The sequence below is a fragment of the Lissotriton vulgaris genome, chromosome 3_1, assembly GCF_964263255.1.
Source record: "Lissotriton vulgaris chromosome 3_1, aLisVul1.2, whole genome shotgun sequence".
NCBI lineage: Eukaryota > Metazoa > Chordata > Amphibia > Caudata > Salamandridae > Lissotriton > Lissotriton vulgaris.
The window spans coordinates 1,243,815,994-1,243,831,629 of NC_141689.1; the positions used below are offsets into that span (position 1 = coordinate 1,243,815,994).

At 48.4% G+C, this 15,636-nt stretch overlaps 1 protein-coding gene across 1 annotated transcript in view; it reads left to right on the forward strand.

Moving 5' to 3' along the window:
- LOC147727731 (sulfotransferase 6B1-like) overlaps positions 1-15,636 on the forward strand; it is a 319,304-nt gene that overhangs the window by 78,258 nt on the left and 225,410 nt on the right. Inside the window, exon 2 of the mRNA XM_086961729.1 lies at positions 5,418-5,527. Coding sequence (XP_086817855.1) covers positions 5,418-5,527 — 110 coding nt within the window. The remainder of the gene's footprint in view (positions 1-5,417; positions 5,528-15,636) is intronic.

Sequence of the window (15,636 nt, forward strand, 5' to 3'; positions counted from 1 at the left end):
GCCTCGGCAGGAGGTAAATACGGAAGTTGAGGAGAGCCGGGTGTGCTTGTTCACCGGCGTGGGAGTTGGAGTGGAGGACGCTGAGCGGAGAGGAGAGTGGTGGAGAGAACGGAAAGAAGACGTAAAGGAAGAAATACCCGGAATACCATCTATCGCGGAGGAGGAGGAGGTACCAGACCCGTTGACGGCGCGGGAGCCAGGAGGCCAACGGCATCACGAGCCACCCAGCCGCACGCGACCTGGAGGCGTGTGGCTCACAGAGGTACATGATCTTATCTCGGGTTGGGTAAAGAGAAGAGGGAACCGAGTGTAATTAGAACCCTATACCGTCCATTTCCCGGGTACCCTTCCAGCACTCCTTCCCTTCCCCGTTCACGGTCCGGTTGTATAGAAGCACCTGGGAATTCCTCACTCCTTTTCCCCTCACTATTGTGTGATTACCAAGTACTGAGACGTCCTTTCTTGTCACTTCCTCCGAGGCGGATTAAGGCGTAACCACGGAGACGGATCCAGTGGAGACGCGACGGAGCCCGATCCGGAAGAAGGCAGAGGCTACCCGCCGGAAGCAGCGTCCAGAGAGAAGCAGATCCCCGAGGCGACCCCATCTGAGGAAAACCTGTACAGATATCCTCTTTCATCAAATAAAGCCTGCACGTACTAAAACCCGTTTGTTGCCCTTTACTGCGCACCCCGCTACACCCCCCAAACCCCCCTTTTGGGGTTCGGAATCGCTTGCTGTGCTCGCTCGCTTCGGTGCTGTATGCAAATCACTTTGCGCCCCACCGCTTTCAAATGTCACCCACTGCCCCTGGTAATCAATTATGCTCATCACCCGCCTTTCACATTGGCTGCTGGCTCTATAATCCAGAGGTAAATAAAATCACTATTTTCTCAAACATTATTTGAAATTAAAATAATTCCAGGAATATATCCACATGACCTAAATGAATGTACCTAGTTTCCAGGTGTCAGCGATGGCAGAAGCATAGGGCCTGATTACGAGTTAGGTGCCAGTTGCACTGGCTTTTGACCGGCACAGCTGCCCAAAATCTGCACAAGGACGGCCCGCCGTATTACGAGTTGAACTCATTTAGGGCAGACAGCCCTTCACCTTTTGCATGGCGCAATGGGAATGGCAAAAAATCAATAGGGCATGAACGGTGACATCCATGTCATGCTGGAAAATTGGGAGACTGCAGACAGGGAGGCACATGTTGTGTCCCCCTGAATGTATCCCCAAAGTGAGGGGGGCATGGGAACCCTGTAGGGCCCCCTTTGTTAATGCACTGCCAGACTTTTCACGGCGGTTCTCAGTGATGGTACAGGTACTCATAATATGGTCAGCGGGACTTTAAACATTATGGAACACCTCCGGCATCGCCATGGAACAGCTGTTCCTTGGACCAGCTGGTGGTCCTCCGCCGCAATGACTTTTCAATTCGTTATGCGGCAGATGGACCACAGCCACCATGAGTCTGGCGGCCACAAACCTGTTTGCCAATTTATTTTCAGTGCACCAGCAAGATTTGCATGGCACCTATCTATCCAACTTGTCAAACATACAAACAAACGTCGGAGCTGTTGGAGGTAGCTCTTATCATTACAGTATAGCTGCATGGCTTTTGACTGTAGATATTGTCAAATGCCGCTCCTTCTCTGCAGACGTCTGCAATGATCCAAATTTAGAGTATCCAAGTGGCCTGCAGAAATTGAGGTGTGTCCATGAGGACAACTATGAGGAATAATCTACTTAACAGCAATGATCCCTGTAATGTGGTCCCTGGACATCACCCTGCCATACTCATGCCTTAGCAGATGCTGTTTGGACGTCACTGAAGCCCACCGCCTGGCTAAATGCAGGACACATGTGGGATACCTTTAGGCTTTTAACTCCTTGCATCTCATGAAGGGAAATTGGCATACACCTGGGGGGATCAAGGAGGAAATGAGCAGAAGCATAGCTTAACCAGTGAACATCAGGGGGTGTGAATCTCAGAAATCCCAACTAAAAAAGTAGTGGCCTGCAGGGTGGATGGACAGATGACCAAGATTTGGAATGGAATGTTTCCATGAGGAACAGAGTCAGTACTGACTTGCATTTGTTTGATCTCTCTGGAGTGGCACAGTGGACGAAAAACTATGGTTTGGAATGCTACTCTGAACGATTGCCATTAATTAGACTATTTACAAGCATTCATCCCATCACCTTTTTGATGACTGATTGCCAGGACCATGCCTAGCAGGTTGAGAATGGAGCAGCTTTCCAAGCCTACTACTGAAAATGTTCGACCCATTCACTGAGCACTTTTTGAGGTGTATATGAATACTTTTGCTGGTAAACCAGTCAAAATATATATATAAAAATATATATTTTAAGATCCCCATCCCAAAAATTTGAAGTTAAAACCTCTTTGTGAAATGAGAATGACAAGAAAAACCAACACACACAAAGCAGATCGAACTCAGGACCCCCAGACATAACTATCAAACCAAGAATGCATTTGCGTGATGTCACACTCCTTTCACCCCTGCTAAAGCCACATCCCTGCCGGCCCTTCTCCCTGGGAACACGTGACTATGGGCATATACAACACAATGGCCCTGAGTCCCTGTCCGTGATCAGTTATTTAAAATGTATTTTCACTACACTCACTCTTCTTTGTCTCTGCTACATCAAGCCTTGATGCTAGAGTTGTCAAATAAGTGCATGCGGGCAGGCTCCAATGTTTCTAGCCCTCGTCTTTTACAAATCATTTTATCAAGTGGCTGATGGCCACGCATAGTTAGCCTGATTCAAAAATAGAGGAGGGCACCAGAACTGAGCCATGAGTCTGGATTGACTCCAAGCATCCATGCATAAGCCGAGCCAATGTTTGACATGTATATTTTGCAAAAACATCATTTAAAAACATGATACAAACTCTTCAAAATCCCAAAAAGCATTACTCTGTGTGAAAGGGGCGTTCCATGGGTGTTGCTGTGGATGTTCCCACTCAACATCCAGGGCACTTGACACATTCCCAGATTTACAACATTTAGTAAAACTGGGAATGCTTCAGGATCCTGTGCCTCCCCAGGGGAGGCGTGAGAATGGCACAACGAGGAGAAATGCTTTTATTTCTCCTCGTTTTTTCCTCTTTCCATGCCTGCTGCATTCGAGGAAATGCCATTAATTACTGTTTTTGTGCAGCAAGGTGTGCCTTCCTGCACAAAAACAATCATTCCTGCAGAACAGGTACCATTGCAAAATGACGCAAGGATGCTTACGCTGATGCATGTCAGCCAACTGTGTGCCAGTGCAGGGGAAAGTAAAGGTATGCATTGTATTGTTGTTAACACAACAGATCCCTGTGTTTTGAAAATGACACAGCACAACGCAGCTAAATGGCTTGCGGCGCAGCGCTTCATCATTGTCTTGTAGATGAGGCCCCTAATGTTTAGAAATATGAAACGAATTAAATATTCTGAACTGAAAACTACAGTTCAGGTAGTATCAAGGATTGTTCCACTCTGATTACAATATCACAGTACTCATGTTTTTTCAAAGCAAAAAGTTAGTTCGCTTAAATCAGAAGGTCCTTGCGCTAGTCCTGAGGAGACCTATGGAATACATAAAAAAGGCGGAAGCTTCAACACCCTCGAGCCTAACCCAGCATTCAATCAATCAATCAATCATATCATTTATAAATCGCACTATTTACCCGTGAGGGTCTCAAGGCGCTGGGGGGTTGGGGAAGGCTGCTACTGCTCGAAAAGCCAGGTCTTGAGGAGTCTTTTGAAGGTCAGTAGGTCTTGGGTTTGCTGTAGGTGGATGGGGAGGGGATTCCAGGTCTTGGCGGAGAGGTGGGAGAACGATCTGCCGCCGGAGGTCTCTCTTTGGATGGGGGGGACTGTGGTGAGAGCGAGGTGGGCGGAGCAGGGCTGGTGGGTGGGGGTGTAGAAGCTGAGTTGTCTGAGGTACGCTGATCCGGTGTTGTGGGGTGCCTTGTGTGCGTGGGTGAGGAGCTTGAAGATTATCCTCTTGTTGACGGGGAGCCAGTACAAGTCTCTCAGGTGGGGTGTGATCTGGCTGCGGCGAGGGATGTCGACGATCAGGTGTGCAGAGGCGTTCTGGATGCGTTGAAGCCATCTCAGGAGTTTGACTGAGCATCCTGCGTAGAGGGCGCTTCCGTAGTCCAACCTGCTGCTGACGAGGGCCTGGGTGACCGTTCTTCTCGTTTCGGTGGGGATCTAATTGTAGATTCTGCGGAGCATGCGGAGGGTGTTGAAATAGCAGGTAGAGACGGCGTTGACCTGCTTAGTCATGGAGATGGTGGAGTCGAGGATGACCCCTAGGTTGCGTGTGTGGTCGGTGGGTGTCGTCCCAGGCCAAAGGGGTGGATCCGAGGATGAGGACCTCCGTCTTGTCCGAGTTCAGCTTCAGTCGGCTGTTCCTTATCCATTCCGCGACGGCCTTCATTCCTTCTTGGAGGTTGGTTTTGGTGGCGTGGGGGTCCTTGGTGAGGGAGAGGATCAGCTGGGTGTCATCGGCGTAGGAGATGATGTTGAGGTCGTGCAGTCGGGTGACGTGGGCGAGCATTGCCATGCAGATGTTGAACAGCGTAGTGCTGAGGAATGAGCCCTGGGCTTCGGAGCGGAAAGTGGAAGGCAGACGATCTATGTTCGGGCGGAGAGGAAGGAGGTGGTCCAGTCCAGGGCCTTCTCTTGGATCCTGGCGTCGTGGAGGCGTGTTCGTAGTGTGCGGTGGCAGACCGTGTTGTAGGCGGCTGACAGATCCAGGAGGATGAGGGCAGCTGTTTCTCTGTTATCTAGCAGGGTCCTGATGTCATCGATGGCGGCGGTGAGGGCAGTTTCGGTGCTGTGGTTGCTGCGGCACCCGGACCGAATGTTCACAAGAATAACAAATTAAATGAGGACACTTCTTATGGTGTTAAAGACTTGGATACATTCATTGTCCATTTATGGTTTCTTAAAACATTTGTAAGACCAGTCCCGGCTCCTGCAGGTAAGCGCGGTGGGGAGGGCGGGGAGGGTCGGGGGGATGTCGACAGTCAATAGAGTAGGATTTATTTATTTATTTATTTTTCCGCATGACATTGTCTGTGACCCCTAAATTTTCTATGTCTTGTCAGATTTTTTAATTCAGGGCTTGGGCAGGAGGTGATAAACGCACAGTGTCCTTACTGTTGGTTGCGAAATATGTATGGGAAATAAGCCTGTGCTGTTTATTTATTCATCTTTTTGTGGCATTTAAGTAGAGTTGTTTACTTTCCATAGGCATACATATATTGCTCAATTCAAAATACTTGCCTTTTATAATCTCTTTGTGTTTTACCAAGCAGGAAACTTTGTTTCAGCCATTTGTATGAGTTTTGTTTCCTATTTTGTCTCTTGAACATTGTGATGATGTTTTTCAGGCACTAACTGGATTTCCCAGCTCCTAAATGACATGGTATACAGCATTGTTGGAAAGGAACCTCCACAAGAAATTCCAATGCTTGAATTCGGAACTCCAGACAAACTAGAGGTCGGTATAAAAACTGCAAAACTTTGTTTTGTAGTATTGAAAACGGAACAAGTGTTAGAATTATACTCTTTAACACAAATCTAGGTGATTATCTGTGAAAACCCTTCTATATTGTATTTTCTGTGGCACCTAACCCAAAGGCAACTCCTTCATGTGAACACGTCTCTATAGTGAATGGTATGATCAGACGTGGATTTCTGTTTCCAATGACACACACAGAAATTGAACCCTGGTGTTAAAGGGGCTGGGAATGATGGAACAGGATATCCCCTTCTTGTTCAGAAATTAGCTCCCCTGGTCAAATTACCTCACAAATGATGATTAGACCATTTAACTGACTCAAATATTGTTTTCTTCACTTCTCTGACCACTGATTACTCAACCCAAAACACAGATCTCCTTCATATGATCATATTCCTTTGGGACTTTATGGGAACAATATTCTAAATTGTTGTGAAATGAGATCGGATCCCTTTGTAAAGCATGAAATTGCTACCAGGAGACTTGCTAGCGTTTTGAATATCTGGTTGCTTAATTAAAAGAGGCTAGTTCATTATTTCACCAAGCAGGATTGCTGGTTTTACAGTAAAAAGTAGCTAAAGATAACTCCTACCAACTGCACTTAAACCCACTTAACACCATCTCTTAGAAATACATTTGTTTGAAAGCAAGACATGTAAGAGGATCTATCAACCTTCATCCCTTATCTTCTCTTTGCCTGTGTTTATGTTTTGTTACCTCCGGTTATGATTACCTTGACATTAACCAAGAGTAATAACAACATATCCTCCACTTTCCATATATACTTATTGCAGATATCAGCAGTACGATACGTAAAAGATATGCTCATTTAGAAATTAGTTTTTTTAACAATATAACAGTACAGTCAAGAACATTACTATTCAGATATGTCATACTCCGAAACAGCTGTATAAAGTAAGATAAAATGTCATAATAAAATACAAAATGGGGCGTGGCCACCGGAGCAATGGAATAGGACGTGTCTTTGGTGGACTCTGTCTCCTCGGGCTCCGCTGTACTGAGTTAACGCATACCGGAGCGGCAGTGGCGATCTGGGGCACCTGTTTCTGCTCCTGGAACCAGTTAGGGCATGCCTGCTCACAGATCACGCCCCAGATGGCTGGATCCCTTGCAGATCACAGTGGTGATATTCCGCAACTGGGAGCGGTGATTACCAGCCGCCATTTCGAGGCTGGGAGCGGAGACTCATGGACAAGCTCAGGTGAGCGTCTGCTGTCTTTGGACACCTCTGGAGCCCTCAGAAACCTGGTGCAGCTTCCTCTGGGACAGCCCACATCCCCACCTGAGCTGGGGGGCGCTATCATACGCTCCAGAACTTGGAAAAGCTACAGAGGGGACCGGCGGCCGCCATCTTCAAGCAGGCATTCGCACCAATGCAGCGGCTTGTCTGATCAATATTCCGGAGGTGAGCTTGCAACCGTTTCTCCGGGGCAGATTCTTGGGGGCGCAGGTTCCTGGTCCTGAGGTCTGTGGGGGCCCACCTGATCGCTGTTTGAACTCCGGACAGCTGGATCCACACCAGGAGCGGTGATCGTTGGCAGCCATCTTGGGGCGGAGCCCAGGACTCGTACCTGACTCTTGGGAGCCATTGGCGGCCCCCGGACGTCACAGGCGCTTTTAGGAACCTGCCGCAACCTACCAGAACACTGCCTGTGCACCTGCTTGAGCCTATAGGAAACACCCTGCACCTTTGGGCCTCAAGCAGCTGAGGAGGGATAGGCGGCTGCCATCTTCAATCAGGCATCCGCGGCGGGCCCGTCCCCTCTCCTGGCATGCAGGCACTGTGACTTGTTTGGCTAGCTTGCCGGGGAGCAAGTGTTTGCTCACCTAAGGGGCCCCCCGGCAGATGAGAGGACTGGGAGAGGAGCATTCTCCACTGCAAAGGCTGTGGCGAGCAGTGCTGGTTGATGGCCTGTTAAACGGGCCCAGACTCGGCCCTGGGACCGCTGTTGACGCTGGGGCACAGCTTGGTGCGTTGAGTCCTAAGAGCGAGTGGCCACGCGCATCCCATGCTCTTCTCTGCCTCGCCCGTGCCAGCTAGAAACACCCCTCTCCCTCTGCGCACGGAAGATGCCTGGCTGGTGAGCCTTTAGGGAGGACGCCCCCTCCCCTGGCGAGCGGGTATAGGGACTGTGTGCTGTGTGGCTGTGGAGAGGGCCCGCTACGACAGCACATATTGGATGTGTGAAAGATTCTGGCATATTGATGGCGGTCTGGAGGTGGCTGGATGTGGACTGGCCTTACCAGCTGAGCGGTGGCCCATGGGTCCATCATATTGAGATATCCCGACCCTGACAGGGACCTGTGCTGACACCATGGTTGTTCCCACTATGGCACATGTTGAGTGAGCAGCGGTCCTTATGAACTTTGCATGCTGCTGAGAGCCACGAGAGTGGGTGGTCCCACACACCTCACATTGGGCTACACTGCACCTGCACCAGACAGTGGCCCCCCTTGCCCTTTATACTCCGGGTGCGCCCGCACTGTGGACCTTGGAGACAGACTACCTTCCCCTACCGGCAGGTGGGGAGACTGCAAGCCAAGAGGCTTCAGAGACGGGTCACCACTGCCACACATTGGGCATGTGAACTCTTCTGTGACACCAGGGACTGGAGGCTTCCTGACAGTGAGTGTGCTGGCCCGGGGCAGTAATCGGAGGATCAGCGCGGGCCACCCTGGCCATTTCTGAGAACACGGTAGACGCACAAGACGCTCTCAGGCCTGGTGCAGGGAATGGCGTGGAGCATCCCCACCCTTGGGAGTCCGGCGTGTCGCTCCTGGACGGATAGAGGTGAACAAATACACAGCATAGGAAGAGCCGATCCCACGATGTCGTGGCAACACGTTGAATGGGTGAACTCCACCCAGTGATGATCTCCCATGTGAGACTCTATAACTTGGTGCCTCTGGACTCTAGATTTGCCGCTCTCTCAGGCACATAAAGAAATCACGTTGACATCTCAGTGAAGCAATATCCCCCCGCCGGAAGTAGCAATGCAGTCCTCAGCTTCGACGCCAGTCTCGCTGGGTGGGGAACCTTCGGCGCCAGTCACACAAGGTTACATGGACTGGTTTTTGCAGGAGATACGCACCGATATCTCTTACCTCAAAGAGGAATTTAAGTCTGGACTCCATGATATTCAAAGAGAAGTAACTGAGGTTGGGTACTGGGTGGATGACTTACAGCGGACTGTTGATACCCGGTCAGAGGACAACGAGATGCTACTCTGGTGCATTAGTGCATTAGAAGATCAGCCCGTGATTTAGGAGCCACTGCAACAATACTCGCATACAGGGGTCTCCATTGGTGCTGAAGGCACAGACAAGTAGCGTTCACTGCTGAGCTACTGCAGACAGTACAAGGAGATGACGATGGTTCCCCGCCTGCCCTTGATCGGGCCCACAGAGTCTTCAGGGGAGTGGTTCGTAAAGACGGTGGACTGGATATCCTCACCGGGGTGCACTTTTTTACAGAAAAGGAAGCAATCATGCAGGCGGCCCGCAACATGAAAGAGATCAAATATCAGGGGCACACAATCCAACTCTACCAAGACCTCTCCACTGTCACTCTCCGTAAACGGCAAGGCTTCAAGCCTGTTACTGATAAACTACAAGCACAGGGCAGCAGTTACCAGTGGGGCCACCCCTTTGTGCTCTTGTTTCAGTAAGAGGGCAAGCGCCGATCACTGCAATCACTGGCGGAGGCCAAGGCCTTACTGGGCCTACCAGATGACCACCCAGCGGACAAAGCCTCTTCCTCCTTGGGCGCCGTGATCTTAAGCCCAGGTGGGCCACAGTTCCCCCACGATGATCGAATAAGCAGCATGCAGGTCTATAGTCCCAGGAGGCAAGAAAAGATGTTATTGATCATTTGCGCAGCCTCAGCAGGCGCCCTACACCTGCGCACTTGACTACTGGCTCTATATAAGAATGAGACATTATGGAAGTGACTACTTGCAACATACCCACGGTGCCCCAGCGCCGATCCACTAAGCAACATGCAAAACTATACTCTCAAGCGACAGAAAAGGATATTATTGCCCACCTGCACACGTTCAGCAGGGGCCCCTCCCCTGCTCTCTCAACTGTTGAGTCTCTCTGAAAACAATCTGCCACGTTGTCTGCCAGACAAACTGCGCATGGAGCTGGACTTGACCGGACAGTGGTACCAGCAAAACTGGAGGGAGGCAATGGGACCCTCATCCAGGAACTAGAGAGGTAACAGGTGGGCCCCAGGGACTCACGGGCCCTGCCTTGACTGTACTCTGACACGTAAACTGCACCCTAGATGGCCCCCCTCCCCGAACCTTCTCCTAAAGAGGGTGACTCCGCCAGCTCGATCAGAGCACCTTTTTGCCGGTCTCTGTGCCCAGAGAAGGCCTTGTTGGGCTCAGTTGGCTCGCTGTTGGTTTTTATGTTATTTTGGATGTTTTCACAGGTCGATTATGTTGTCACTAGCAACACTGGTAGTAGTGTAACTGTGGACGTGTGCAGGGGGTGGGAGACATAGGCAAACTGGCATTCACCTCTTCATAAATGGGTTAGTTACATAGATGGAAGTCTAGAGGGATGGGGACCACATGGGGTTGCGGAGGCGGGAGGGCAGGTGCCTGGTGGGGGTACGGTGATGCTCGTGTGTAACGCAACATATGCTAACCTAGCACAGTTAGACCCTTTACATCAGACGGGGGTGTCCCTCTAGCTCACCCACTACCCATGGGAGACACTAAATTGCTCTCACTGGATGTCCAGGGCGTAACTTCCCCGAACAAGCGAAAGCAAATATGGCGCTACATCTTGCACCATGACCCAGACATCATAATGTTACAGGAGATCCACCCGATGAAGGCAGACCTGCACCGCATTACGCATTCAAAGTATCCCCACCGTTACTGGGCCTATGCCGTCACTTAGACCCTAGGGGTGGGGGTGCTGTGCAAGGCCAGTTATTGCACCTCTGTAACTCACGTGACTCGGGATGGGTGGGGGCGCTATCTGAGATTGCAACTATTACGGGGAAAGCAATAGTTGACGCTACTTAATGTTTATGCCCCAAACACCACCCAAAACGCGTACATCTGGCGCGTACTATCTGAACAACTCAAGAGGGTGGACGGGGATGTGGTGGTATGCGGGGACTTCAATTTAGGTTGGGACCCTACCATAGACAGAAGCACTGCGACATTTCAAAATATAGGAGCAATGTCGGCACATCTTAAGAAGGACATTGAAGGATGGGGCCTGGTAGATGCTTAGCTGTACAAACATCCAAGCGTACTGGACTACTCCTACTATATACATGTACACACTTCCTATTTGTGCATCAATTACGCTTTTGTCGCGCCATCTCTCCTTACATGCCTACGCTCAGCAAAGCTGTCTGACATCTCCATCTCTAATCATGCACTTCTTGAACTCATATGGGAGGATCGAACTTCCTGCCCGGCCTGCCCGGCCTGCCCGCCCGATAGCATATGCCCTCGCATCTGTTGCGAGATCTGGTGGATGTGTAGGAGATACGGAAGAGTATCAAGGAATACTTTCACCTTAACACCTCCCCCAAGATCTCTCTGCACACTCTGTGGGATGGGTTCAAACTAACGGTATGGGGCACAATAACATCCATTGCCATTGCCAGAGGGAGGGAGGCAAAACTTGTAGGGCCTCATTTATAAAAAGTGACTCATCGCTGCGTGAAAACAGCGATGCTTCACTTTTCACTGCACCCTCCTTGTGACACCAATGATGCGTCATATTTACAGTATGACGCATCATGGCGAAAGGAATTACAGATACGTTAGTATTTCTGACGTATCTGTATGGCGCAAAAGTGACGCATTGCTGGAGTGAGTCACAAAAGTGATGCAACTCCAGCAATGTGTCCTTTCACATGGGGCAAGCCCCATGTGAAAGGGCCTGCGTCAGTCTTACGCCTGCTGTGAGGCAGGCGTAAGAAATTGACGCATTTGTGTCCTAGAAGTGGTGCAGTAAAATCTTATAGATTTCACTGCGTCACTTCTATGACCCTTTCTTGCGTCAGAATGCCCCCCTGCATACATTATACCTGGCGTAGGTATAATGTAGGCCAGGGGTTTACAAATTGATGCATCTACCTAGATGCGTCACTTTGTAAATTTGGTGCAACAAGGCACATTTTTTACGCTGCTGGTGCGTCACAAAAAGTGACGTACCGGCGGCGTAAAAGTGAGGCAAGGGCTCATAAATGAGGCCCGTAGAATCTAAACTCACTGCAGGGATCACGCTGATAGAGCATAAGGACAAAGAAGCCCCAACCAGATGTATCAAAAGACAATTAGCCCTGCCGCATGGGCAGTTGCGTGCACATCACACAGAAAAGGCAGAGCAGGCAGAAATACTATGAAGTGGGCAGGCTTCTGGCTCATAAATTGCGACAACGCCAGGCAAAAGCACACATTGCCAAAATCCAGACAGGTGATGCCACCTGGGCAACGACAGAAAAGGATAAAACGGAGGCGTTCTGTGATTATTATCAGCAGTTATACTCCACTCCTACCTTGCTGATTGTGAGTGGGAGCCACTGTCCACACATCACGCATCCCCCTTAGACAGCCCCATTACAATGGAGGAATTAGGTGCAGCCGTCAAGAGTTTCCCCCGTAAAGCCCCAGGTCAGGATGGGCTCCCTTTGCATTTTTACCGTGTCTTCCTCCCGCAGCTGTAGGAAACCTCCCGTGCCTGTATAATTCCTTTACGGATGACACAGGACTCACCCCCACCATGGCCATGGCAGGGATCACCCTTATCCCTAAGGCAGGCAAGGACCCGGCGCAGTGTTCTTCTTGCATGCTCAACACTGATGCCAAGATTGTTACTAAAATATTAGTCACGCGCCTCAAGCCCTACCTCCCTGGCCTCATTGATCCCGACCAGGTGGGGATGCTAGAGAAACCAAATGGTTCTCTTGGGTTTAGTCACTGTTTGTAAGGATAGCACCGTTCTTTGGAATTGAGAGTGGAATCCCTTTGTTTTTTCATTACTTGTAGAGGATGGCCGAGTCCACGACTTATTATACCTCTTCACTCCCTTTTTTGTTTTTTGGAAAAGACGAACAAGACAGGGGTTTTATGACTGACACAATCTGTGGGGCAAAGTCCAGAGAGGAGCTAAACAGAAAGACCAGAGTAAGAGCAGATAACTAGTATGGAATAGTAGTAGGTGGAAAAAAAACAAGAAGTGGGATGGAATTGGAGGATTAAGAAGGTAAAAAGAGAATATCATTCTTACTTGGGTTCAGCTTAAAAAAAAGCGAACCCATCCATGCCTCAATTGCCGTCGAACACATGGCACAACTTTCCTTAAGTGAATGAGAAAAAGAAAAGAAGATTTCAAGATCATCATCATGGAAATGAGAATCAATACCATGAGCAGAAGTAGCAGCAAACAGGGGAATTGTATAAAGAGAGAAAAAAAGCGGACACAGTCCCGATACTTGCAGGAACCCAAACTGAATTGTAGTAGTGCACAGAGAGCTAAATCTTTCCAAGAAACCAAGGGCCTCATTTATGAGGCTGTGCGTCACTTTTACGCCGCTGGTGCGTCACTTTTTGTGACGCACCAGTGGCGTAAAAAATGTGCCTTGTTGCGCCGTATTTACAAAGTGACGCATCTAGGTAGATGCGTCACTTTGTAAACCCCTGCGCCAGGTATAATGTATGCAAGGGGGGGCGTATTGACGCAAGAAAGGTCGTAGAAGTGACGCAGTGAAATCTATGAGATTTCACTGCGTCACTTCTAGGACGCCGGTGCGTCAAAATCTTGCACCTGCCTCACAGCAGGCGTAAGACTGACTCACGGCCTTTCACATTGTGAAAGGACGCATTGCTGGAGTTGCGTCACTTCTGTGACACACTCCAGCAATGCGTCACTTTTGCTCTTACAGACGTATCTGTAAGTCCTTGCGCAATGATGCGTCATATTGAAAATATGACGCATCATTGGGGTCGCAAGGAGGGCGCAATCAAAAATGACGCATCGCTGTTTTCTCGCAGCGATGCGTCACTTTTCATAAATGAGGCTCCAAGAATATGCACTTGGAGAGATAACAAGAACACCAAGTTGCAACAGTGTCCCACGTACCCTAGATTAAAAGAGAAGATAGAGAAGAGAATGAGCCACCATGCAAAAACAAACAGCAGAAGGTGATACCTACGATAAGGCAAAGCTTCACTTGTCCCTAAAGGGATATTTGGCTGTGTTTATGAGGCACCTCCTCACAGGACAACTGGATTATGGCATAGCTCTTGGTTCCCAGTTCTCTCCAAATGTATTCCCTTGCCCTGGGATTTATATCTTGCTGTTGGTGGTCTGGGAGGGTAGCTTATATTGTCCTTTCTTTAAGTTTTTATTTTTCATATAGGGGAGGGCTTGCCACTCTTTTTCAATCCCCTGGCCTGTGTTCCCTGTGGCTTGATTCTCCTATAATGTTCTGAGGAACTGCTTTGAATGTTTTATTCTGTTATCGCTACTCTTCCCGGGTCATGTGTCCCCAATTTGCTTGACCTTTTTTTTGCTTTATTTAATAAAGAGACGTTACAATATAAAAAAAATAATGTCCTCAGGAGGATAGCACCACATTAAAAGTAAAAAATTAAAACTGCAAAAAAAAAAACAGAGCAAGCCAGAAGGCATGCTTTCTAAATTAACGACCCCCGGATCTTAAATGAAATACTCATCAAAATAAGAACTTCCCAAACTCTTTTGCAGTTCAGAAGGAATAGGAAATCTCACCTGTGCAAGGAACAATACGAAGGAGATCGTCAGTGTTATATATTCAACAGTCAGTTTCAACAATCGCTGTGGTATCCATAGGCTCATGCCCATGTGCAATGGCGCTAGGTCTGTGCTTTATGAGTCTGACCTACACATGCATGCCTCTCATGCAGCTGCATATCCCTTGACATGAGTGCCACTGTGGGAATACCTCTCAATATGCATCTAAGTACAGTGTTTAATGTATGGGTATATAGCATAATTTATACACCCGAATAAAGTATTTAACAACAGTAACTAAAAGGAGTTATGATTTTCAGGTTCAAAACTGTTAGCTTCTCAAGGGGTACTGCCAGCGCCAATTTGATAGTATATGGGGCCCATGGAAACAATACCGGGACGTGATTGGGTTAATAGCGGGTGGAGAACGAGTGTCTACTAATATATAAATGACTGGGGATAGGGTTTCAGCCCAATAATAATATACCGAGAACTAACCCAGGAGGTGGGAGAAATTGTGATAATATGTATAATGGTAGGAGGTCCTCTGCGATGATGCCCACCCGGCACTTCCGAACAAACCTCCCGGGTGTTGAGACTGCTTTCTCTAGCTTAATGTATCGACTTGTTCTTACCCGATAATGTATCCGGGTATCATGATTGTTTGTTTTACCAATATGTTGTATCCACCTGTCCCTATCCCTTGGGTCTCTCCCCCCCTATGTCCTTGTATCCCACCTGTAACTACTGTAGAGCGCTCTGATAGCCTCACGGGTCTGGTTCGTGCTCTATAAAACACTGAATAAATAAATAAATACATAAATAAATATTGATGTACTTTAGTAACTGCTTAATAAAAAGAAGTGTTAAAAATTTTTTTAGCTTATGGATAAAATCATACAGCCTCTCGTTCAATGATGCCATCATAGGAGATCATTCATTCTTTTGAGCCAGATCAGAAGAAAGCACTATGGGACACGCCGGGATGACGTCACCAGGCAATTTATAAACTACCTTATTATTATTATTATTATTATTATTACCAAGCAATAGCGATAATTATCGCTATTGCTTGGTTAGCGAGAAAAAATTATCGCCACGCTGCGGCGATTTTTATCGCAGATAAACCTTGGTATTACCAAGGTTTATCGCAAATGCGATAAAAATCTGAAATAATGCATGAACATAGCTGAAAAGTCAGCGATATTCAGGCATTACCGAGCTAATGCTCTTAGCCATGTTATCCACCTCCCATTGGATAACATGGCTAAGAACTGCTCAGGGCAGGTGTTAGCTTTTGGAGATATTCGTGCTTA